At 37.8% G+C, this 25134-nt stretch overlaps 1 protein-coding gene across 5 annotated transcripts in view; it reads left to right on the top strand.

Moving 5' to 3' along the window:
• The window catches only part of NEBL (nebulette), a 253175-nt gene that overhangs the window by 170577 nt on the left and 57464 nt on the right, over positions 1-25134 (top strand). For 3 of the 5 annotated variants that reach the window (XM_065666542.1, XM_065666538.1, XM_065666539.1), the window contains 5 exons: positions 5623-5733; positions 13284-13385; positions 14949-15050; positions 21882-21989; positions 23451-23555. The exons of the other annotated variants lie outside the window; for them this stretch is intronic. In XM_065666542.1, coding sequence (XP_065522614.1) covers positions 5623-5733; positions 13284-13385; positions 14949-15050; positions 21882-21989; positions 23451-23555 — 528 coding nt within the window. The remainder of the gene's footprint in view (positions 1-5622; positions 5734-13283; positions 13386-14948; positions 15051-21881; positions 21990-23450; positions 23556-25134) is intronic. 5 annotated transcript variants of the gene reach the window in all.

Raw genomic sequence — 25134 nt, 5'->3', positions numbered from 1 at the left:
ACAAATTTTATAAAAATATGAAATCAAGTATATTGTAATCATGTAAACATGCAAACAACCTGTAAAATAGTGAATTTGAGTTCATTTGCCTCCAAAGGCTTAAAAATATAATACCCTTTAATGTAGGCAGGTGACCCTTCACTTGCATTGATCTCGGTGAAATTCTGAGTGTTAAGTATGTGTAATATGAATGAAGTTACAAATTTTCATTGTTACTCATGAGAATTACAGCTGATAGATGGTCATGGCTTTCTGTCCACCAAGCATTTCCACATTTCTCTTGTTTTGCCTTTCTCCTCTTTCAAGGCTATTAAATATGTATAGTTTAATGCAGCTAGTCTGTGAAGTGAACACACTCCTAAATCCACAAAATTGATTGTATCTCAATATGCATTCTTTTAATGCTGTGATTTTTTTTTCAAGCAAAGGAAAATATTCATAACAGAAGAAAGCACTGATAGGGCAGCTTGTGGAGAAATGTTTTGATTTAAAACAGTGTGTTAAACAAGGCAAGGCTATATTAAGCAAATAAAATAACATAAAGTATATTTTAGTTTCCATGGTTTGAAATGGAACATATATACACTCAAGCTAAAGTAGCACAGCAGCTGAAATGACATTAATGGGGCTTTTCATTGTAAAGTGAGTGATTAGAAGAATTACAGTAGAAATAAATTGGGAATTAAACTTGTATAACATTTTTCAACCATTAGTTTGATTTTGATTTTAAAACCATTAGTTTTGATTTTCAAATGACTGCTACTGCTGAACGCAGGACAGATTTATAAAACATTAGTTAACTAGTTTGCCACAAATTTATTCCTGAATTCATTCTGAATGTGTACATTCTACATTAGTTTATACAAATGAGGTTAATTAACATTGGTGATGTGGCAGAAAAGATAAATAACCGAGACTGAAAATGAAACCATTTGATCCATCAGAAAAAAAACTTTTAAAGGAAAAGACTGACATTTTCATTTGATACTTTTTGAAGTTTTTTCTTCAGTCATCCAACAGTCATAGAGAAACAAATATGCATATACCATGAGTAATATTTAAGCAGAAACTTTTCCTGTAAAATTCATAACATCCCCTTAGGAATAGATGCATTATAAATCATAATCTACCATAAAACTTAAAGATGCGCTGACACATTTTTCCACCTTGTGGTTACTGTTATAGTGGACCTGAATTAAATGCTACTTTGGGAGAAATCCTAGGGGATTTTGTAGTGGAAAATCTTCTCTACAGTATTCAAATCTAAGCCATATTGTGCCTATCACTGCGGTACCTAAGTAGCTAATACAAGGATTTCAGATTTCAACTGGGTCAGGATATGGCAGAAGGGATTTCTGCAGCATGTGTCTAGCTGGGATTGTGAACTTAAAGGTCGTCACTTCAGTAAGAGGAGGCCACAAGTATGCCCTAGAAAGGAAAGGGAACAGCATCAACTGCCCATTTTGCCAACCCTCCTGCAACAAGGCTGTTACAAGCACAGATCTGCAGTCTGTTTCTCAATTATATTAAGTTGATTTTAAATAGGTGCTGATTTCCTGAGAGGTGGAAATTACATGTGCTCTTCCCCATCCACATTAGAACAAACTTACACCTTTGACTCCCTTTTCATGCTTCTTGGATGCACAGCTGGGTCTGAATGCTTTTATAGCCAGATAAAGCAGGTGCTTTCTCTCTCTGTGATGCTGTGTTCTTGGCAGGATCCATAGCCTCCTATGCCAAGCAGGTGTGTCAGGACTAGGGTATCATGGTGTGGAAGAAAGAGAGCCACTGACTCTCTCCACTGCTGCCTGCTGGCACACAATTGCTGAGGGCAGTGTGCCTCTACTGGATGATCTCTTCACATGGTCCTCCACAAATGGTCTCTGCCATGACATGATGCTGCCTGAAATGATGCTGCTGCCCACCAGCACTGTTTTCAGCCTACTGTGATCTCGCCCAATTTATTAATCTTGCGCACTGTTTCAGTTCACGCTCAGAATTTAGGAACTTGGAGGCAACTGGGTGAAATTTCTTTTTTCTCACAACAAATTATTGCCCACCTACAGCTGCCCTCCATAGTCCTCTCCAGAACAAACAGACTGCCATATTACCATCTTTAACTGATACAGCAATTGTTATAGATTTCAGCAGAGCCAGGACCTTATTCGGTATGGTTTCAGCCATTCAATGTCAGCACTGACAGGATCTTACTGTAATGGAGAGTACAACACCCTGACATTTGTAGTTTTCCTCCTGAGGAGCTTTTGCCCCATATTGGTTGTATTAATTCATGCTCAATTCCCTCTTCAAGATACACAGGAAAGACTTTAGCCAGACTACTTCGGCTGGCTTTTGCATAAGACTCACGTTTACTTTTTTGTATTTTATGTAAAACTGGCATGAAGATGGAAATGAATACTCACAGAGAAGGAAATGCATCAAAAATTTTGAGAAAAAAATCATGATGCTGTTTGTGGAAAAAAGAAGTGTTTCATGAGAATGAAAAATAATTCGCACAGCCCCACATACTTAGGTGGCTTCCATCCATTTCCTCTGCACAGAAAATTTGTCTGTCTCCTTCTAAATAGCTTCAGGGTGAGCAAGCAGATTTTCCTCTCTTCATCTCTTTTATCATGGCTGTCCCCATGGTAAGCTAGAGAGAGCAGAAGTCTCCGTCCACACCATGTAACTTCACCCTCCTTGCCAGCCTACAAAGCTCTCACCAATTTCCCTGTTCTCTGCAATGAGAAAATGAAGTTGATGAGAGCAGTCCAGGCAGGGAGCCCTTATTCTGATTTTCCCAAAAGGAAAAGGATATTTTCTGGAAAAATTACGATTTTCCTGTGAACAGTATTTTTGAAGGAAAACTTCTGATCATTGCTAGCTTTGTGCCCAGTCTTTTGCTAGTCTGAAGACCAGTAAACTGAATCCTTCCTTACGCAGAACAATTTTTTTAATAAGGTGTCACAACAATGATAAAGGTATTTAAAATTGCTTGAAGGGGAAATAGTGTTGAAAAAAAAGTATGTGTTTCATCACTTTTTTCATCACTTTATTCTGCCATAAGAAGAGATTGCGCTGTTTTTCTTCTTATCTGAAAGGAATAATCTCAAGCAAACTGAAGGCAGTTTAATTTTCTCCTTTGAACAGGGCAATACCTCAAATAGTAACTATACGTCAATGCTCAAGTATTTTCTGGTTGTTAGTAAAGATGATGAACCAAGTGGATCTTAAGCAATATTTTCAACTTCAAGAGAAAGTTTCAAAGTTTTTCTCACTTGTAGGTGGAATCCTCCTTTCACTTTCATTTGAGGTTTGTTTTTTTGTGGGTTTTTTTTTACTATGATAAAGCTATCTTTTTGTGGCTTACTGCATCATTTACAATCATATTACACATTATCAGGCTGTTTTATGTAATTCTTCATGTTTTTCTATGGTTTCAAATCTCACGTTCAAGACTTCCTCTTTTTTTATGGTAGCACGCATTGCCCTTCTGGGCTTCTGTAGTTTGTTTTACACAAATACATCAGCTAATCTAGTTCAGTATCTAGCAATTAAAATGGCATTTTCTGTGTTCTTGAACATTTCCTCCTACACAATCCTACATTGTGGATTTTAAGTTCAGGGCTCATCTTTCTGACTCTAAAGAGAAATGCAAAAATAAAAATTTAATAGTGTTTAAAGTATTCCAAAGCAGAGGGTCAGTCAGAGTTAAGTTAAAAGAGCACAAAGCCTTCCTTAATGCAGCTTCCTATTGACACACTGGTGTACAAGAGAGAAAAGAAAAATAAGAAATGAGTGCTTACAAATTAGTTCAATTTGAAGTCATGCCTACTTAAATAATTACCTTGGATTTCTTAAGTTAATAAATGATGCCACTACAGAGTAGAGGTTACGTCAATGACCTGTAATACTTGATCTCTATGTAGAGTAGTTTCATATGTAGAGTTGATAAAAAAAAAATCAGTTTAGCTAAACCTTGAAAATTAACATGAAATGAGAGAAAAATGTACACATACTAACATGTAAAATAATGGTTCCAAGAATATTGATGAAATAATCCTCATCAGCAATTTTTTCATGCTTCCTTGGAACTGATTTACAGATCAGAAAATAGTTCTGCACTTAACTGTCCAAAACTAAACTAGACAGCTGTTGAACGCCTCTTAGCCTGTCATTGCTTCAAGGTTACTTAAATCTGTTAATAAAAATAATGTGAAAAGTTAGGAAGAACAGGGCTGTCAAATAGCAAGTCAGTTATTCCTACATTAAGCTAAAGAAACAGTTATCTTTTCCCAAGATAGTAGACACTCAATTGTCATTTCTGTTAATTTTCTCCTGTTGGGATTTACACTGTATAAGGAGATGACACATTTTAAGTTTACTAATTTGATTTTCATTCATACAGTAGCAGTGCAAAAAAAAAAAAAAAAAAAAAAACACCAAACCACAAACCCAACCCTTTTTGTCTTAATCTCTCAGCCTGTATATCATTTTGTAATCTGAGATGGTTGGGGGAGATACTAATGCATTGCCTTGGGCACCCTGATCTGTGACTCATACGCAATCTTGCTGCCTTAAACACAAACAGATATAACATTTTCTCACAGTTCTAGTATCATAGAATCTGAATCACTGTAGTTTAGAGTTCCCATCTCAAAACTTTCACAGTATTCTTTTATTGCTGTCGAGGGTTTTAGTTTCAAATCCTTCCCCTCCTGATCAGCTTTCAATCTTACTTAGTATTTGCTGTTTTCTTGGGGATTAATGCTTGCTTCTGAGAGCTATTAGAAAATGAATTTTCTTAATGCTTGCTGCTTCTTCAAAAATCAAAACATGGTGAATTTTCTTAATGTAAGCCTAAAAGCTTCTGACAAGGATAAGTGCAAGGTCAGCTTTTCAGGCAGTTTTAGTGTGTGAGTGTGTGTGTATGTAAGTATAACAGAGTATAGTGAAAGCTGGATGAATACCCAACATTGAGCTCAGTTTCTATAACAAAAATAAGTTTGTTTGTAAACTCACAATCCAATTCCATTTTCCTTTATCATGATGACAATTGAATGTAAAGATTTCTTTCTAGCTCCCAGAACCTGGGGGCTAGTCAAAATGTGTGTTGTGCTAGTAATTTCTGAACAGTGGAAGAAACAGATGCTTGGGCTAAGAGTATTTCATGTAAACCTCTTTGTTTATGGGAATGCACAAAATGTGTTTGTTTTTTTTTTTTTCAAAAAAAACGAAAAAAAAATTAAACCTGAAATAGTCATTTAGCTGATAGTTTCAAGCCTGTTTCAAGCAAAAAAAGCTTTTGCTTATGCTTTTCCCTGGACTGTCTTCTCACCTTGTTAAGGCGAATTTTCTGTTTCAGTATATTTATCTCCTCCCTCTCTACTGGTACCTCTGTTGCAAAAACAGAGCAGAGAAGTCTCTCTGCTGACTGTGCTTCATATGTCTCTGTTTTGGGTGGAAGCTGCTCTTGTTTCAGGTTTCTAGTTCCATTAAGGAGCTTAATTAGTTATTGCATTTCTTCCTGAATGCAGGCACACTATGACACTAGGTTTAACCCAGCTCATGTTATTATACCTGCTGGATGAGGCCACAAAAGTATAATGTTGCTCTTTTCAGGTTCTCTATAAACAAAAGCATGATGCTGAGAAAGGAACTTCAGATTATGCACATATGAAGGAGCCTCCAGATATTAAGCATGCTATGGAAGTCAATAAATACCAGAGTGATGTAAGTACTCCCCCATCTATTTGCTTGTTTGGGGTAAATACATCTATTAACTGAAATGAATTGGGCATGGAATGTTTTCATATTTCATTAGTTGGTATTTTTTTACATTATTTGCTCTGAAGTAATTTGGGACATGATGTGTGTATAAACTATGATACAAGTAATGGTATGTGCCTTTTATTCTGAACTTCGGTGTGAAGTGGGTGGTTGTTGGTAGAAGTTGTCATTAAGTGCTATCCCTTTGGAATAAAATTACAAACACAGGTTCTCTGAATTCATGTGTACCTACTTGTGCTTTAAAAATGTATAAAACGTTTTGTTTGCCTGAAGACCTTACCAGCATAGTTTCAGTGTATTGCACTGCCAACACATGGTTCTTCAGGGTTCTGTAGAGAGGGGGGAAGGGAGGCTGTTTCTGCTCTGCTCTTGCACACTTTTATGCACATGAATAACATTGTTCCTGTCTCTTTGAATATGTATCAAATGATTTTCAAAGAACAGTTTATGACTTTTTTCACAGAACCTGGGGCATAGAGTTCAGTTTAATGCCAGGCATTAGTTTATACCATTGACCGAAATTGACCCATGTATTTGTTCTGTAGTTTTATTTAGATAACTTAGATAATTTAGAGTGTTCAGCAATATATTTAAAGTTGGTTACCCTTTTTTTTTTTTAATCTCCTTGTTAATGTCATTAAAATATTTTTGTATTTTTGTATAATTGTTTTAACTTCTCAATATAACCCCCCAATAATAGTATTTACATTTTTTGTTAGTGTCAGGTCAGTTTGGATTTTGTGGTCAAGCTAGTTTACACTAGCCCAATGCACCATTGCTGGGGCCAGAAATGCTACCAAGATTAGTGTCTTGAATGATATAAACACAACTTTAAAGAAAACATATGTTAGTTTTAGGTTTTGTAAAAGCTTACTTATGAGCAAAGTAAATTTTAAGAGAAGATTGGCCAAAATAGGGAGGTCTTCTTACAGGGTACACAAAACCAGTAAGAACAGCTGACATGTAAATACCTTCAAAATTATGATTTATTTCCATTTTTCTTAGGTAACCAAGTCAGGTAAGTAGGTGATTTTATAACACTTGTTTCTCAGATAAACAGGATATTTGTTTGCTGTTAACAATGTAGAAAATGAGGCTTGGGTGTTCATTTTGGGTTATCTTAAATTTACCCTATCTTCCCTACTGACAGCGTAACAAACACTCTTAGGGTATGTAGGCTGAAAACTAAATGTCAATGTTAGATGTATGCCTGTGTGTGCAGAATCTTGACAGCTGGCTGCTGATTAAAAGGCTGCTGGAAAACTTCAGGGAAGCATTATGTTTGAAGAATAACTTTTTCTTCTGCTGGGAAATACCTGTGTTGGAACTCCCAGCAGTAATTTGCAACCTGTCTTGATTACAGAATTCCCTCTTCCTGTCAAATTCTGGCTGTCACTGCTGTTGGAAGCATCAGGATGTCAGATTGACAGAGTGTAGGAGCTGGGAACATGAACTTCTCTCCCCATAAGCAAGGGTGTTTCTTTTTGCCTAGCAGTAGGAATAATGCTGGACAACAAGGAAAGGAAATAGTGTTAGGAAGAGGCATTGGAATCCCTCTCAGAGAAGGTGGTGACATCAGGAAGAATATGAGATGATTTTTTTTTAATCAAATTTATCATGGTATGAGGATTAGTGTGCTAGTAAATGAAATTCAGTTGTTTTGACTTCTTTCACCCTTAAAGCAAGCAAAAAAAACCTAACAACAAAATAAAAGAAAATGAAGGCAAACATAGGAGGCAAGGGTGTTTTGATAAATGACAACTGAAACCAGCATGTTAAAAATAATGAAAAAATACAAAGGAAATGATTTTTCAGCCTGAGCAAACTTCAAAAAAGTCCAACAAACCCTCCATATCCAACATAAAGCTCTAACCAGATAGTTTCATCTGCTTTAGAACAGATTCTTTCTGGTTGCTCATGGGGAGCTGCAATGCAACGGGGATGCATCTTTATCACACATAAAGGAGTAAGTTATGTAAGTCCAGTTATTGTTCAGTGGAGTTACACAGCTGCTGCGAGTAATTGTCTGGGCACCACTGTGAATAGCTATGGATTTGTTGTTTTGTAAGTACAGGTTTAATTAAGAGCTGTGTGAGTTTTCATCTTTGAGTCAGAGCATGGAATAGTGAGCATCCCAAATGTGGAGCATTTGTCTTTCAGAACTATTTCAAGCTACTCGTAGAATCACAGCTTTGAAAGTACAAGGAAAAGGAGGGAAAGTACTAGGGGAATAGAAGGACAAAGCTCTTTTATCCAGCACTCAGTACAGTATACCTACGGGAGCAGAATGCATGTTTACCTACAATGTTCTGACAACTCAATTCAACCTTTACACACAGGGTTTGCATCTAATAGGATTAGGATGTGTTTAAGACTATTTACTCAGCCTTAAAATAAGGCTGACATTTATATACAACTCTGTGAAATGTGCAATTTCCTTTAAAAATTAAGACTGTATTCAACTTAAAATACATTTGTGCTGACATTTTGAAACTGTCATGTGCTGTAGGCCTTCACACCACTTTGAATATCATTAACATGCTCTGTAAGTGTGGGCTGAAGCTGTGTAATAGGGAAGCGCTGTAAAATTTCCCGAACAGTGGATCATGTATGAGAAAAACATTTTTCTCTTCTTTGTACTTAGACTGAAGAAAGTTGCTCTCAAAAGAACAAAAGTGACTATTTTAATGGTAGGGAATTTACTTGAAAAATAATGTAAATACTACATAATGCCTGAACAAAAGCATGTTTATCCAAAGCAAATGACTTCTCTCTGTAAGTTGTGTTTGTGTTTTGAGAAGTGAATGTTAATGGTGACTTTAGCACACAAAGGCATTTGGAGAAAAGTGAAGTAGGGACCATGAGCATAATTTATGTCTGTGCTTGGCTGATGTCCTTTAGCTCATCTGGAGCTTTCCAAACTTGAGACCAAAACTAGGTGGTGGCACTTAGAAAACCATCAGGTCTCAACATAGTTGTTCACCTTATGTGTAGTTGAAGATCACATGGGTGGAAGAAACTAACTGAATAGTGAAATGAGATGACAACTGAATTTCTAAAGCAAAGAAAACACTTGCCACATTGTGCCTGGATAGAAGCTGCACATAGCATTTGATCAAGGTAAACAAAGCTGTGGATCACAGTTTTGTCTCTTCCAAGACCTGGTCCATCAGCGGGTATTATGAACACCAAAAAATGTTTAGCATTTGTACCGTGTACGAAATAAGGAAGTGGTGTTCTGATTCTCCAAATAAGGAAACTGCAATAGCCTCAACTGTGGACATTTAAATGGCAGTTTACATATCTAAGGTTGGAGCTCTGGTATCTTTTCTCTTATGCCTATATATGAAACAGTGCTGCTTTTAAGACATTGGCTGACAGTTGGGAAAACTTTTGATGTATCTGTATGCTCTTTGTAGTCCATATGATGTCAGTAGGGGTAATTTATAATGTTCCACTGACCATCTAAATTTGAATATTTAAGAAGTCTATATTGTTTTCGGAGTAAGGTGTTCTTTTTCATGTTGAGGCTATTGTGCAGTCACAATCCACACACACACAAGATTACATTCTTTCTGATAAAACCAAATCAGCATATCTTAAACTCAGCGTGCTTAAACACTATCAATAACATACCAAAATGTTGATCTTTGTTTTGATGCAGGTCATGTTAAAGCTTCTCCTGGCTCTCTGTTCAGCATCTGCATCAGAAAAATCACCTTTCCCTGACTAACTTTCTGCTGACAGTGGTTGTCAACAGCAGGTCCCCCTGGACCACTTCCAACTGGTGCTGAAAATGATGTGTTTACTCCTGATGTAATTGGGACCAATCAATTTTCAAGCCCATTACTGGAAAGGATGACTGCATCAATCTGTAATAGGCCAGAAATGTGTTTGTCTCTTCTACACAGGCCGGGAAGCAGTTTTCAACACCATTTGAGTGGGGATCAGAAAAGCTGTTGCCAATGATGATTGTCACCAGCTAGTCATTTTCTTAGTGCTGATGGACCCCAAAGTGCAGATGAGAGAAAAGGGGGCAGAGACACAGCTGACAGGCCATTAGTTAGTGAACTTACAGCTCTTAGAAAATACTAAGAAGAGACAGGCAGTAAAAGACAAATTCTCTTGCAGGCAGGTGTGCCCAGCTCCTTGCTGACTTCTGTGCGTGCATCTCAAGAGGGCAAAATGTGTTCAAAGCTGCTTGTGCATATTTTAATAATTTATTACCTATAGCTTGGAATAGTTCTGGAATTGGAATGGGGGAGAAGAGAAAAGATTTCAGGAAAGGTCTGAGTCTTTAAGCTTAGGTGTGCTTGGGTCATCATGTAGCAGAAGTTTCAATTTGTTGATTGACAACCTGAGATGTTTTGCAGCACCTTTGGAAATCTGTTTATGTTGCAGCACTGTAGTGCATTCCAATGTACTCTCACCATCATGAAAGGTGAAGCATCTTCAAGACCCTCAGCCTGAGTAAATAAACCAACATGTTTATCCCCAGTGGACCTTATGCCTTTTTATAAGCGCTGGAGGTGTGGCCTTATCAAAATTAGTCTACTGATTGTGAACAGGCACTGAATATTTTCCATGCTTTTCAAAAACTAGTGGCAACTCAGAGTATGTAATCACAAGAGTGGCTTTTGTTTAGATTAATGTTGTTTCTAAAAGTATTCAACAATGTAACTGCTTTATATTGTAATTTCAAATTAGGGTAGAAAACCACTTTAAATTTAGTTAGTATTTTTAATTTACTATTATCAACTTCAAAACTAGAGATGGTACAGTTTTTCTGCCTTTTTGTCCCTGCTTCTTTCTTGCTTGCAGTTCCCACTGCTCTGCTGTAACTCTCCAATTAGGTCTTTCATTGCTGCTGTCCTCAGTATCTCAGTTGCAAAGAACAGTTTGAGCAGATGTTTTGTAGACCTGTGGTCCTCATAAAAAGAAGCAATTCTTGAACCTTTGGTGATGTGTTTTGGTAGCGCCTTAGCAACCCTTTGAAGTGAAGTCTGATTGTGCGCATCGTGTAATGCCTGGAGGTTCCAGTCAGGGTTTCAGCTACTCGGTAAGGGCTGAACTCAGGAGAAAAGATGGTCTCTTCCTGGGGTGCTTCTGCTGTTTTCTTGACTAGGCTTTGTTTTCTCTTCTCCTCTCTTGTGGGCTTCTTAACTTTCCATCTTCTTGTAGCCCATGGGTGCACACACCAAGATGGTTGCTTTGCCCTGTCTACATCTGTTCCCCTGTTCTCTTGGAATAGCTCTGGTTTTACTTTTCCAACATAGCACTATAAAAAAAAAATCACTACATGGAACAGAATAGCAGCTGTGTAATAGAGGCCAGCACACTGTCCCAACGGGAAAGGGTCAGCATCCAGGGATTGAGGTTATTCAGGAAATGGGAAACATATTTTTTCTTTCTTTGGCCTACCTCTGACAAACTACTGTTCTGCTGCATAACATTTTTATTCTCACTGGAGTATGACAAGCTGCAGAATGGAGCAAATATATATTGCAGACATTTGTAAAATGCTAGATGACTTTCCCTCAGACATAAGTAATAGGTATACTGGTTTAGGTGCAGGAAGAATAATAATTCACTCTGGGAAAGCTATAGCAATTGGCCTTGCATCTAATATAATTGGAAATGGTGAAATATAAAGGACTGTCACTGTCTTATTCCACCCCCCTTTTCCCCCTGAAATTAACCACAATCCATTATTTCATGTACTATATGATCATGTCATTTGGGAGCAATAAGTGACCACATTTCCTCAACTTTATCACCACTATTCTTGATTCTCTGTTGTTAAATTCACTCCATTCCTAATTTCTATTTTGAGCACATATGCTGGCCTTTAATTTGCAATTTACATGGATGATAGGGTGCTATTCAGAAACCTGTTTCTGCTGCCTTTGTGGTTTTCACCTCACCTCATGTGGTCATTAGGATGAACAGCATATAATTAACTTAAATTCATGTAAAGCCTTGAATTGCAAATGGTTGTCTGTACATCTAGTTTCTTAAAAAAATAGAGGAAATCTAAACCTAACCAAAACAAAACTTCCAGTGGTTTAAACCAGCTGCAAGAATCAGTTTCTGTTTTCTTGGTGGGTGATACTTAGGGCTGTATTCAGCCAACCTATTTACTTGCTTATTTTATCAGTGATTACACTTGTGTGTCACTCATTGTAGGCTAAAAATTGTAAGATCTGTTTGTGGGCAAGCAGCCAACACTGAAGCCTATTTAGCTTGTCTACTTAGCTAAAGCCATATGGATGTAAAATTGCTTTCCTGTTGCCTGTAAAATATTTGCCAAGAAGTAAGAATTTTTTCTTTTCTTTTTACAATAACATTTTTACAAATTATATTTGTCGTGGAGTGCTGCAGTTTATGAGTTTGTTGCGTTGTACCCAGAGTGAAACTTTATGTTGGAAATAGGAATGGAGGCTGTAAGTGAAGCTTCAAGCTGAGGACTTTCTTGATGGTGAAATACTGTGGTGAGAGGTTGGTTAAGTTTATTAAACAATAGAAAATATAAAAAACTGTCCAGTAAAGCAGGAATTATTCTAATACTTTCTGTTTTCTGTAGACTTAATTTTGTGTTCTCTAACTTTTGCCTGAAACTTCAATTTGTTAGACACTATCTGACGATTATCTTAATAATTCAGAATAATTCAGTAAGACAGCTCTTGGAAATTGGCTTAGATTGGCGCATGTGCTACAGCTAGGGAGAAGGAAAAGTCTACAGACCCTGAAGAGGGAGAAGGATAACTTGTGGTCCCAGAGCTCTGCAATGTCCCTGAGGTCTATGCTGTTACTGTGATTGCTTTGCTAAATGAAGAATGTTTGGACTCTCCTACCTGTGGTTTAGCCTTCTGGCCAAAGCTTCCTGAATCCATTCATTATAGTAGTGGCTTTTGCACAAACAGATTCAGTTTTGTGCTCTGCATGCTGGAGCACTCAGCCTTCTTGTTCCCATGATTGTGCAGAGGAGCAGATAAGTGGAGTTGCGGGGAGCGGGGGGATGCTGAGGTGGAGTTGTGTCATCGAGTTACGTACCAGCTGCAAGGCTGCCTATTACTGAGAAAGATGTTTGCTGTGGTAGCATTGCAGTTTCGGTTCAGGGTAGCTGCAATCTGCCAGGCTGCAGTGTTCGGTATCATGGCGGGTTTAGTTTATGTTAAAAAAGAGCACAGCATAGCAGAAATACTCTTAGAAGTCCTCTGAAATTTAATGATAAAACCTAATATTTCAGTCTTTGCAGTGCTTTCATTTTCTACTACGCTTCTAAGCAAAATCATTTTCGTTTAAATATTGTATTTTATGCTTCTGAATGTCTTATGTTTCCTGTTAACCTGTGTGTGGGTTTTACTAAATAATCCCTGTCAAGCAGAGTTTTATTAAATTTGATGGCTGAGTTGATAGGTCATTCAAAGCTTATTTATAAACTTCAAACATTTTTATTTGTCTATTTTAAACAAAACTTTTTTGTTTGACAGGTATCCTATAAGAAGGGTGTGCAAGATACTCATAGATACACTGAAGTGCTGAACAGACCAGACATAAAGATGGCAACTGAGATAACAAAGATAGTGAGCGATGTATGTTCATCTGTTGCTCTTTTTATTTTTTTAGACTTATTATTCCAATGTCATTCAGATTGTTTAGAATGCTGCTGAAATTCTCAAATGTCACAAGCAGAAAACCTGAAACCTCAAGTCTGATGTGGAGGTTTCATTAAAAAAGAACCCCAAAACAACACCCCCCCCCCCAACCTTGCCTGGTATGTTGCAAAGTTATGGGTTTCTTCTAATTTAATGTCGACAGTATGACCTTTGCAATTATTTGTCATTGATCTAAAGACAACCTTAAGCTTCCTAAAGTTGGTTTTGTTTCAGCTTTATTCACGATAATCTTTCTCAAAATAAGTCATATGCTCGTATGCTGTACTGCTCTTCTGAAGACATACCAAGCCTTTTTTCACCTCAGTACAAGAGAAACTCACATCCTGGGACTGCCCTTCCTCCTCCCATCTCAGCTGGCAGCGACAGGGAAATGCAATTCCCTGCTGTCCTTCTGAGAGCTGTGCAAACACACTGCTTCTTGCATGGGGGCTCTCCTCCCTGAACTCCCCTCTCAAATTCTTTGCCCTCCCACTGTGACATCTGCTAATGGATAGGTCAAGGAGCAGTTTGAAAAGCAGCAATGTATGGTGCAGTTTAACATTTTATTGTAGACAAGTCAAACAATATATATATTAAAAGCCCTGAGCCAAGATTTTAAGTAACTGCTTATATTTTAATGTGAGACTGACTAGGCAGCTATGGGGAGAGAGTTTAAAGAGACCTGAGATTTACCTTTTGAATATTCAAGATTTTCTGAAAAGCAAGAACAACTACAAAATTTTGAGTTTTACACCCAAATTTACAAACTACTCTTCAAGTTCATTTGAGTTAGAGTGGCTTTTACTTCTTTCAGTCCGTTGTTATGATGTGTCCTTGCTGCTTCACAGTGCCTGAGTAATGCAAGAAGCCTATTTTAGGCAATGGGTAATTTAGTTTGTGATATCGCAAAGCACCTATTGTTGATTCATCTGTGCTGTTTTCTAATGCATTGTGGAAAAAAAATTGCAGCAATTTGCATGGGAGGCAGTTCAGCTGGAAAGATCACATAACATGAACCTTGTGGGACTAATTCTGCTTTCTTACTCCAGTGCAACCTCACTGACAATCAGCAAGATTGCAGTCGTGAAACTGAGAATGGAATTTGACCCTGTGTTTCAAAAAAGCTGCCCCTCAGCCTAGTTTTGTTTCAAGACTATTTTCAGCTGCTACAAATAATCTTGTGTAAACTGCAGACTCTGTCGTAAGAAATACTGAGCCACTGTAAATCATTCTGCCTGATTGGGAGAACAATATTTCTCAGGCTTAAGATGTGCATTTGGTTAAAGTTGAGTTTGTGAATGCTGTGCATTGTATTTTATAATAAATAAATATGTTATTGTTAACGAGATGAAGCCTGAGAAGGGCTTTCTTTGGATTAGAACAGTAGTGTCAATGCAGATCACTAAATGAGACTTTTTCTACTGGCTTTAATGTTTACATTTCTCTTGGTAAAGCAAAACAAATTAATTTGATAGTGATTCATACTAATTGTTTTTTAAGGCTGAGTACAAGAAAGGAAGGGGAGAGATGAATAAGGAGCCTACTGTACTTGGAAGACCAGATTTTGAACATGCTAAAGGAGTTTCAAAACTGTTAAGCCAAGTAAGAGTCTCTATCATTTTACAATGACTTATTCACATCTCTTGTTCCTAGCAATGCAAGAAAATATTTGGATTTTCAGATGATTATCTCTAATTGCATGAAGATTATGTTCTCAAAATTTTCATATAGTATTGCAATGACTGGTAAATTTAAGATTTTTAGGAAACAGAATATACATTTTAAATGCAAAACTTCAGTGAACTTTGACTGTTACAACCCATCTTTTGTCTAGATGGTGTATATTTATACAGATTATCTAGGATTTCTAAAATATTATCTGATCTGTATGTAATTTAGAGGCAAATTTTGCCTCTCATTTAGTTTGAGTGGAACTTTACCTTGTGATTAATCCCACTGAAGTAACTGGGGTCTTTTGTATAACTGCTTGCTAATGTGAGTAATGGGATCTGAATTTGGCCTGACACGTAAACCACCCACCTTCCCTCCCCCTGAAACCGAACCTTTTATGTACTACTTTCTGTTATATATTAACCTCAGAAAAAAAGAAAAACAAGGGGGAAAAAAAAGAGGGTGTATTTTAGTCCATAACTAAAAAGAAAGCTGAACACACAAATATTCCCTCTTTTCCTTTTACAAGCCTTCTCTCATAAGATCTATGCATCAGACACTACTCCAGATCAGTCTGACATCGATAGAAGGGATTTTTGAGCTGACCTGGTTTTTTTGTGTGGTTTTTTCTTTTTTTTTTTTCCCCTGGAGTAGTTCTTACACAGTGTCTTGCATAATCCTTGCTAGTAATCCTGTCAGGCTACACTTAGAGCTTTTGTAAACCCAGGAACAAATTCTGCCCTCCTGTAGGAGGAGGATAACACCCTTTGATTGGAGAAGGCCATGTCAGCCTTCCCAGAACTAGAACATCCCCCCCCCCCCCGCCCCGAGTGTAGTAGTGGATACACTAAAACAGTCTGAAAATCAGTGTTGTGCAACAAATACTTGTGATTTGACTAGATAGTAAACATCGTCCCTAGAACTAGCATAAAATGAGAATAATGTGCCATAGGGAACAAGCTGCAAAACAGTGCAGTATCTGCGAGAGGTTGAACCCTTTTTGCAGTCTCCAAACATTTGCCTTAAATATCTGCTACTTGATTTCCTGTTAAAGATGTGGGGTTTTTTTTATTATTTTGTTGTTGATATGTTCAGAATCAAAATTAGTTTTTGTTCTCCAAATAGATTTTTATCTTCCATTTTTTAATGGATTATGTGCTCATTCCTCTGCTGATGGGCAAGTCTCCTAAGAGATTCTTTTGTGCTTAACATTGTGCGGGCTTGGAAGTCAACCTGTGCTTTCTAAGATGGCCCAGTGTGACACTGCTTAGATCTTGGTGTCACATATAGAAAAGGGGCGGTCATTTAGCAAACACTTTCAGTGGTTTTTAAAAGGGTTCATATCTAAGTTTAGTGTATGGTTTCCTGTATGTCTACTCTGTGGCTGTCACACTCCTTTCCTTGCAGCCTATTTCAGAGTCTAGTGGGTTTGCAGCTGCCTGTCATAGCAAATGAGACCAAAGTGGATCCCTTTCCAATAGCCCTCTCCATCTCACTAAGCCTGGTACCACTGAGGTTGTGGCAACAACCTCAACAGTCAGAAAATACCAGCTGGATCATGAGGTCCTGCAGGCTGATGTTGAGCCAGCTGCATCGTAGGCTTCATAAATACACTTTTAATCTCATTTTTATTAGATGTGCTTTTTCTCTTGGACAATGCATGCTTCATGTGCAAAAGCTTTATAATAGTCTCTTCACTGCCAGGGACGGGGATGGCAGCAGTTCTAGTTGAGATACTTCTGCAGAAGAGAGCATTTGGTGTGCAATTTTAACTTTTTTAGAGTCCAGATATTGCAGAAGGTGTGGCAGCAAAAAAGGAGCAGTTGACAAAATGTAGCTTGCTTACAGCTTATTTGTAAAGAAGATTCCTACTGAACCTCAGTGGTCCAAACACTGCAGCGACTGCGCCTAGGTCCATATTTTGGGATCCTTCTCTTGTCTTCTCCTCAGTCTACACTGTTGTGGCTGCTTGCAATGTGTGATAGGGAACAGAAAGGGAGGTAGTGCTTCAGCTTGTCATTGCTGCCAGCCATCTGCATACATCAGCATGGAGATGGTAAACACCAGGCTGCTTTCAGCAGCGGAGAATGCACTCAGCAATTCCCAAGCTCCTAGTAAGGGAAGGCAGTGGCCATGAGTTGTCTAATGTTTTTATATATTATTTGAATCATTCTAACACTTAGACACAGTGACCATAAATCAAGAGCATAGAAAAATGAAGATGACCCCTGCATCCAAAGAGCAGGGTTGTGGGGTAGGATGAGGAATGCACCTGTGCTGTACAAGAAGAAAAGCCCTGAATATAGGTCAGCCATGTCAGTCCTCTTCATCAAGGATCATGAAGCAGGCTTGTAACAATTACAAGATTTAAAAAAATAGGGAAGTTAATAATCTCTTTATCGTGTCCAGACTGTCTGGCTTTTAGGTTTTCTGTTTGTTTCTCAGCAAACGGGAGCATTGTAAACTTTTTCTGCCGAAAGTTGGTAATCTCCCTTAATAGTATGAATCTATAAGCGGTGACAATGCATAGAAATATTAGTTATTTGACCCTCACAGTAAATTTGCAAAGTTGACAATTCTGATGGATGTAATGGGAAGAGAAGATGATAACATGTTTTAATGTGGTGCATATGGGTAGGTAATTTAGGGAGTATGGAGAGCAGGAGCAAGAAGAGGTCAGGCAGTGTGGGTGTAACGAAGGGAGAAAGCAATCAAGGCAAGCAGGAAGGCAAACAAAGCGAAGAAAACAGTGTTAATGTTTGACTGGCACTCAAGGCTTTATGAAATCAGCGCACCCTCTCTCTCCCCTCTTTTTCCTTTTTCTTCTCTCTTTTTTTTTTTTTTGAAGGTTTTATTTAACAACGCTTTTGACAACAGCAGCAGCAAAAATAATAGCTCCCAGAACTAGTGTATTTACCCACAGCACGTGGTAACCCCTTTCTGTTGATTTTAAACCAAATTTAAAGCAGAAACTGTGTTAGCTCTTGTGAAAACTTGAAGCTTGTCAATTTACTGAATGTACATTGTATAATTTGGGTTGTTTTTTGTATTTCTTATAAAAACAAGTTCTTTTTCATGTCTTTTTTATGTTTTCTAATGCATTTTATTAGCTCTTTCAAAGAGCTGCTGAAGTATTTTCCTTATGGTGTTCAATAATTGGTTTTGTGATGAATAACTTTGGATATTTGTATTTCATGCTGGATCTGGTGCTTATTGTTTCAGGTATAAAATTGTTAGAGGTAGAATATTTTTCAAAATGTACCTTCTCTGAGATTATGAGTAACAACACAAAGAGCCTGGGATTTTCCTAGTCTGTCTTTGCATTAAGCTCTGCTAGTGCTTTTAGCAACCAATATTTTAATTCAGCTCTTTGTTGATGCAACATTTTCTTCAGTATCTGCTTTCTCCAACAAGGTTTGTTTATTTATTTATTTATTTATAATATGTTTTCATATGTTCGTGAGGAAATGCTTTAGCTGCAAGTATCTGCTTCGTCCTGGGATCCCAGTGGTTGAATGCTTCAATTTTTGTAGGTTCTTCGTAAATCTGAACGGTGGGTGATGTCATCCACTTCTGAAACTGAACACTCCCTGTGTGAACAGCTTTGAACTACAGAATTGATTTAGGAATGTTGCTGCAAAGCTTCAAAAGACACTGCTCTGTCCAGCTGCAGTTCTGACTTTTATCGGTATTGTGCAAGGCCGATGAGAAGTTTGTTTACCCATGCCTTATTTAATTCCAGTTTGGTTTTTCAGGGATGTTGTGTTAAAAGCCTACAAAGTTTGCTCTTCCTTCAGCAATAATTAGAGAGCAACCTGCACACATTTCTTTTAAGTTAATCCCTACTACATACTCTCTAAAAAAATAAACAAACTTAAGACTTTGATTAAGATGGTAATTAAGTAGCCATCTTTTAAACTCTCATTAAAATAAAGCTTTTGGTTAATGATGAAATTTGTAGATAACTTCCACTAACAAATATAATTTCTACTCTGGCTTTTTATTTGTTCTTCTGCCATGTTACAGCATTGCTAAGACCTCCCCCTTTTGGATGTTTTGGAAATCACTGATGAAGTATTTTTCTGCCTTGTTTTTAATCAGAAGCCTTTCTCTCAGGCTTATTTTCCCCCTTTAAATTGCATTCATGACTTTCTTCTGTTCAAAAGAAGGATAAGTACCGTGTGAGTTGCTTCACAGTGACTCATCCATGGGCTTGCTCTTCTCTCTTCGCCCTCTGCCACCCCACGCTTTCTTTCAAAAGGAAGAAAGAAACAGGAAAATACTGATAAAAGAGAAAGTGAATGGGTGTGTAACTTTCAATGCGATGAATCCCCTATGACACATCAGAGTTAAATTACTGCTGGAAGTGCTCTTGAGATACTGCCAGGGTCATCTGATATTATTGTGTGGTCTCCATTTTGCACCAGAGTGACATGTGTGATGGTGTTGGGGAGGAGAGCAAAGGCAATAAGGAGAGCAGGCAGCTGAGGCAGTAGGGCCTAGAGGTACTGAGACATCCCTAAATCCAACAGGAACATTTACAGTTGGATTGGTTGTCAGACTCCTTATATTTGGGACCCTCCTGTACATCGACATCAGGAGGCACAGCCCTCTGAAGACTGGGTTTACTGGCTCCCCTCTGTCCTTCAGTAGTAGTGGTGTGATCTGAAATGACACTATTAAGGACTTATTACTAAAATCTCTAGATTGAAATGTATTGCTAAAATAACTTTCCAAAAGATGGCATGAAATGGCTGCAGCTGGAACATGGCAAGCCAGTTGTGAAGAGAGGTCCCTTTAGTATTGATGCTTTCACACTTAAAAAGAATATCAAGGACCACCTTGTACATTCAGCTTGCATGCACAGTTTGTGGCCATTTGTTGGCTGGGCAGAATACAGCCTGCAGTAGCTGGATATTTAAACTCTTGTTCATGGTGTTGTTATGATATGAGCGGATGCCCAAGGAGCCAAAGATAATTTTGCTTGCCATACTAAGCTTGATCTTTGGTTTCATAGGCTTTCTGAATCACATGTTCCAGCACTACCTGATTTTTATTAGAAGGCAAGATTTAGATACACATTTTAAAAGAGAAAAGCCTACTGATTTATTCCTTTACTGCTTGCGTAGAATGTCAATTTGCCTTTGACAAAGGCAATGTCTTTGTATGTTCAGATATATGCCTTTGCACTTGATCCAAAGCCAAGGCAAATATCAAACAATATGAACCAGATGAATCTACTAGGAGGCAATAGATATTCTTTTCTAGAGTTAGTGTGAAAGATTCATGAAGTTCATCATGCGTTCAGATAAAGTTTCTCTTTAAAAGTAACAACGTTTTTGAATTTCCTTCCTTTGAAAAATTAACATAAGTACTAGAATCATAATGTGGTTCTTGAACATAAACCGTTAGTGTCTGTTTGGGTGGCTTAGTGTTGGTTTCTTGTTATCCCGATTAATGAAATATTGGGCATCACGGCTAAGCACAATGACGTTATGTAATCTAAACCATGTTGACAGTCTTTTGAGGCAACGAACAACTAAAAAGGAAAAAGAAAATTCTTCCCGCAACTAAAGCTGAGGAAAAAAAAAAAAAAGGAGATTGTTTGAGGTGGTTTAACCACTTTATCAGACATGCATGTGGGAATAGAGAAAAAAGGAGTGAGGAAAAAGCTGTGTATTTATTTAATGCAGAGCGTGGTAAATTATAATGGATATTGCATAGGCTCAGATATCAGGTGTCTGACTAATATTCATAAAAGCAGCATAATTCAGACTGAGTTTTATTCTCCTGCATGATTCCCAGCTGTTGAAAAGAAGCAAGTCATGTGTACAAAGTCTCCAGATGTTTGATGATCATGCACAACAAGGAGGACAAAGAAGGGAGATTTACTATTTGTTTGATTTCATATATTCAGATTCTGAATTCAGTTCTTCAGCAGGTTGTATGGATTTTTTTGATTTATTTACTTTTAATGTCATTTCCTCAACATTTATGTATTGGTTATTTCCTCTCACATGTGTTGTAGTTTCTCCTTTTTCTTTTGAACAAGAAGAAAAGAAAGTGATGGCAGGCGGTCACTTAATTGTGCTTTCTAACACTGTAATGAGGTGGGCATTGTCCCCAAGAAGGGACCCTACTGCAGTGAGATTCCTTGGGGGTCTCATGGGAAATTTCTGGCAGAGTTACAAATAAACCTGGGGGCTCTGGTGACAGCCTGACTCGGTGTGAGTGACATGTGGACCTGGTGGTGGGAAGATGGCTGAGCAGGAAGTTTGATTCTGATATGCCGCTTTCAAGTGGTTGAAAAATTTACAAGTGATTTATTTTACCAGATTTATAATTTATTATCTTATACTTTTTTTTTCTTTAAAACCACATTAATTATGTTAATTATGAATTGAATGATTCTCAGTAGATTCTTATTACTAGTCAAACAGTTCTGGTTTATTTGATTACTCAGGTGAGTCATATGCTTTTTGTTTCTGTTTCCTTTTTATAAATGCTTCAGCACCAGTAATCACATATGACAAACTAAAAATTATTTTTTTATTTTAGTAAAATTCAGATACAGAAAAATTGCTTTGAAACCAGCATGAGAGAGTCACAGGTGTGGCTAAACTGGGCTTCTTTAAACATCTTGACTGTTTAAAGATTTATGGATAAGACTATTGCCTTTAATAAGCTCCTTTGTAGTCTGAATTCTCTGTGCCTTCTTTAAGTGCTACATGTTAATATTAGATATGTTTGTTCTGGTGGAAGGTGAAATACAAAGAGCAGTTCAGTAAGGAAATGAAGAGCCATCAGTACAATCCTCTTGACAGTGTTTCCTTCAAGCAAGCACAGATTGCATCCACCTTGGCAAGTGATGTAAGTGAATTTGCTTTGTATTTTATATGCATTTACATAGTGAAAACCTAATATTTTTTCTCAAACAGAATTTCTTTTTCCTTCTTACGAATTACTCTGAGCTGCAACCTCTGCTATACAGTGTGTCTCTCTAGCAGGTACAGCATGTTATGCATTTCTTCCTCTGCCTCTGACAAAGACCTTTGCCAGAGGCCTGGAGAGTTTTTCATAATGATTTTAGATGAGATTCGTCTTGCTTGACTTTGTGTTTCAAAAGGTATGACTGCTTAGTATGAGCTAATCACCTTGTACTCGGTCCATTTGTATTTGGGAAAGAAATAAATACGTATGGGGCAATTCTTCTGACCTGTTGTTGATTCCAGTCTTCAGAGGAAGGAGTGAAGTGCTGGCATGTCTCCAGTTGTTGTAGAAGGATGCTGTATGTGCAGCTCAGATTTATGTGTCTGTCTTTTAGACTTCATTCTGCTGGTTGATCCTCTGAATGTTATTACAAAGTACACCAGTCAACTAGATTCAGCAATTGGTGCCTGCTGCTGGAGCCAGATTGTAGAAAACATCTATATGGAGTGACAATGCTATTGAGTTGATATATTTAATAGTGTTTCTAATGCTAAAAATGTGAGCTCTTTGAGGCTGTGATCCCAGATAGCCCAGGGACATGCCTTCTGTAATTTGGCGTTTCCAAAGTGTGGGACACCACCCAGTGGGAACAGAAGAGCCTGGCTCTGGGAAGGCTCTAGCAAATACGTACTTGTTTCAAAAATCTAAATGTTTAGTAAAAAGTTAATTGAAGTAATAACTATTGGAAGAGGTATGTGAATTGGGTGCTGACGATTTGAAGTCTGCCTAAATCAGTGAAGAGCATGGTACGTGTGTGGAAGTGACTAACGATACTGGTTTAAAGTTTTGTTGTCCAAGATAGGTAAAGGTGACTGGCTTTCTTCCTGTAAAGAGGGACATCCAGTTATCAGAAGAATGGCAAATCCTACTGTAGGCTGATAGGAAATTATTTTCTACTACTTCATTAAGTGATTATCTTTTGTTGTAGGTGACTGTATTGCTTATCTTTGCTGAAAGCAATCTGTGTTAAATAAAATTTACAGGACTGCTCTTTAACTGATTTATATACAACTTTTTTTATTTGGACAGTTAGTTTAATTCCTGAATCAAGAGAAAAAGAACAAGAACCAACAGTCTGACAAGTCCTAGAAATCACGATTTAGTTGTAAATGTCATTGTTTGAGGAAAAGTTTGAGTAGTCCCCAAATACTTGCTCGGCAGAAGGAATCTTTTGTTGTTTCCTATCTTCCAAATAATAGTAAATGACCACCATCTAGTGGTTGGTAGAGATTGTTCAGGCAAGCACTTAATGCTTTCTGTTTCTGAACTGCCACACTGTAATAGGACGCTGTGAATTATTTTGTTAAACTTTGTTTTACATAACTTAAATTCTTTTTCCAGGTGAATTACAAGAAAGATTTGGAAAGCCTACATGATCCAGCTTCTGATCTGCCAAACCTGCTATATTTAAACCATGCTTTAAATATCAGCAAAACTCATAGCAATGTAAGTTGCCTTTATAAAAATGATCTGAAAAATATATTTGGTAAGGAATGTAGTATGTATACTCCTTTTAGGATACATAAATATTTGTTACTTTCCTCATAGTCTCATAGCCAGTAGAACGTAGCATTCTAACCATAGTAGTTGGGGGATGTAGTGAAGAAAAAAGGGCTTTTAGGGAGAGATATTTCAGTTATTAGAACAACTAATATACTGGGTAAGAATCACAGAGTCTTCTGGTACTTGAGCATTTCTTGCGAAACTTTGTTCATTTCTTACTTTGATAAGATACTTTTTTCCTTGTGAATCTCATTTTGCCTAAGATTTTACTTACTGCTTTCATCTGCAAGTCTCTGTACAGAAGTGACCATTACGCTAGTTTACTATTTTGACTTCTGCCATAAACAGCCTCTGGAGTGCTAGCTTCCTTTAGACCTTCTCTGTCTAAACCTTTTCCCCGCTCCTAAATGTCTGGGGTGTCCTGCACTGGATTGGGAAATAGGCACATACTCCATTCTGCCACATAACAAGACATGCCCCTTGGTGGGGGTGGTGGTCTGACATGGAGTAGTGATGGGGGTTGAAATGGTGAGGAAGAGATGGGAAACCCCTGGCTTCTGTGCTATGCTGAAGCTTCTCTCCCTTTCCCAAAATATTTATACTACATGTGTGTAGGCTGGTTAGCTGCATTTGTTGTCTTTACTCCAGAAACCACAGGAGGGATGCAGAACTGCTGTGGAAAGGCGTGAGTGGGTGGTGTTGGGAAGGAAGACTGCTCGCAGTCTGCAGGAGGTGAATGTTCCACACAAAAAGAGTTAGCCCTAATGACTAGGATCATACTGGGTTGTCTTCTGAGTCAGTGCCTGCTTGTGAAGATTATGCCTAAAATAAACAAAATAATCCAGCCTTCCCATCTGTGCTTGATTTTTTTGTGTTACTTTTTCGTGAATTGAAGCTTGCTTTCTGACTGTTTCCAATTTGTGAAGCTAACACTGACTATCCCCTTTTATATGGGTAATAAATGAATTGATAGCTTTCCTTCCTGCATTCTTCATGACATTTTGGCCTAATTCTAGTTTCCCTCAATGTAAGGTAAGGTTGGCATTCTTTTTGCTAATTAAATGAAGACCCTCGGAATGAACTACAGCATTTTGCCATTTTATCTGTTATGAGAGAGAAACCTGGACTTTCCCTTAAGGCAGCTCACTTGCAAAATTTATTTCTTTCTTTTGCTCAGGAAGGGTCATTCATGTTGTCTATGCCTTCTTCTGAGGACTCTAAATACTGAGGTTCTGATTTTTGCATTGTCCAGATGCTGGTGGATATTTTTTCTTACTGCGAGCAGGAAGAAGAATGCTTTGCCAATCCCTAAGGTCTCCACTAGCTATTTGTCTTCTACACAAATCCCATTTTCAAAATCCTTTTTAGATTTGACCTCCCATGTAATCTCTTTGATTTTTAACTTGGCCTACTTTAGTGTGAGGTGACCCTGTCCATGGCAGGGGGGTTGGAACTAGATGATCTTGAGGTCCTTTCCAACCCTAACTATTCTATGATTCTATGATTCTACTCTCCTTCCTTC

The sequence above is a fragment of the Lathamus discolor genome, chromosome 2 (assembly GCF_037157495.1).
Source record: "Lathamus discolor isolate bLatDis1 chromosome 2, bLatDis1.hap1, whole genome shotgun sequence".
Taxonomy (NCBI): Eukaryota; Metazoa; Chordata; class Aves; order Psittaciformes; family Psittacidae; genus Lathamus; species Lathamus discolor.
This window is presented reverse-complemented; position numbering and strand designations above follow the sequence as displayed.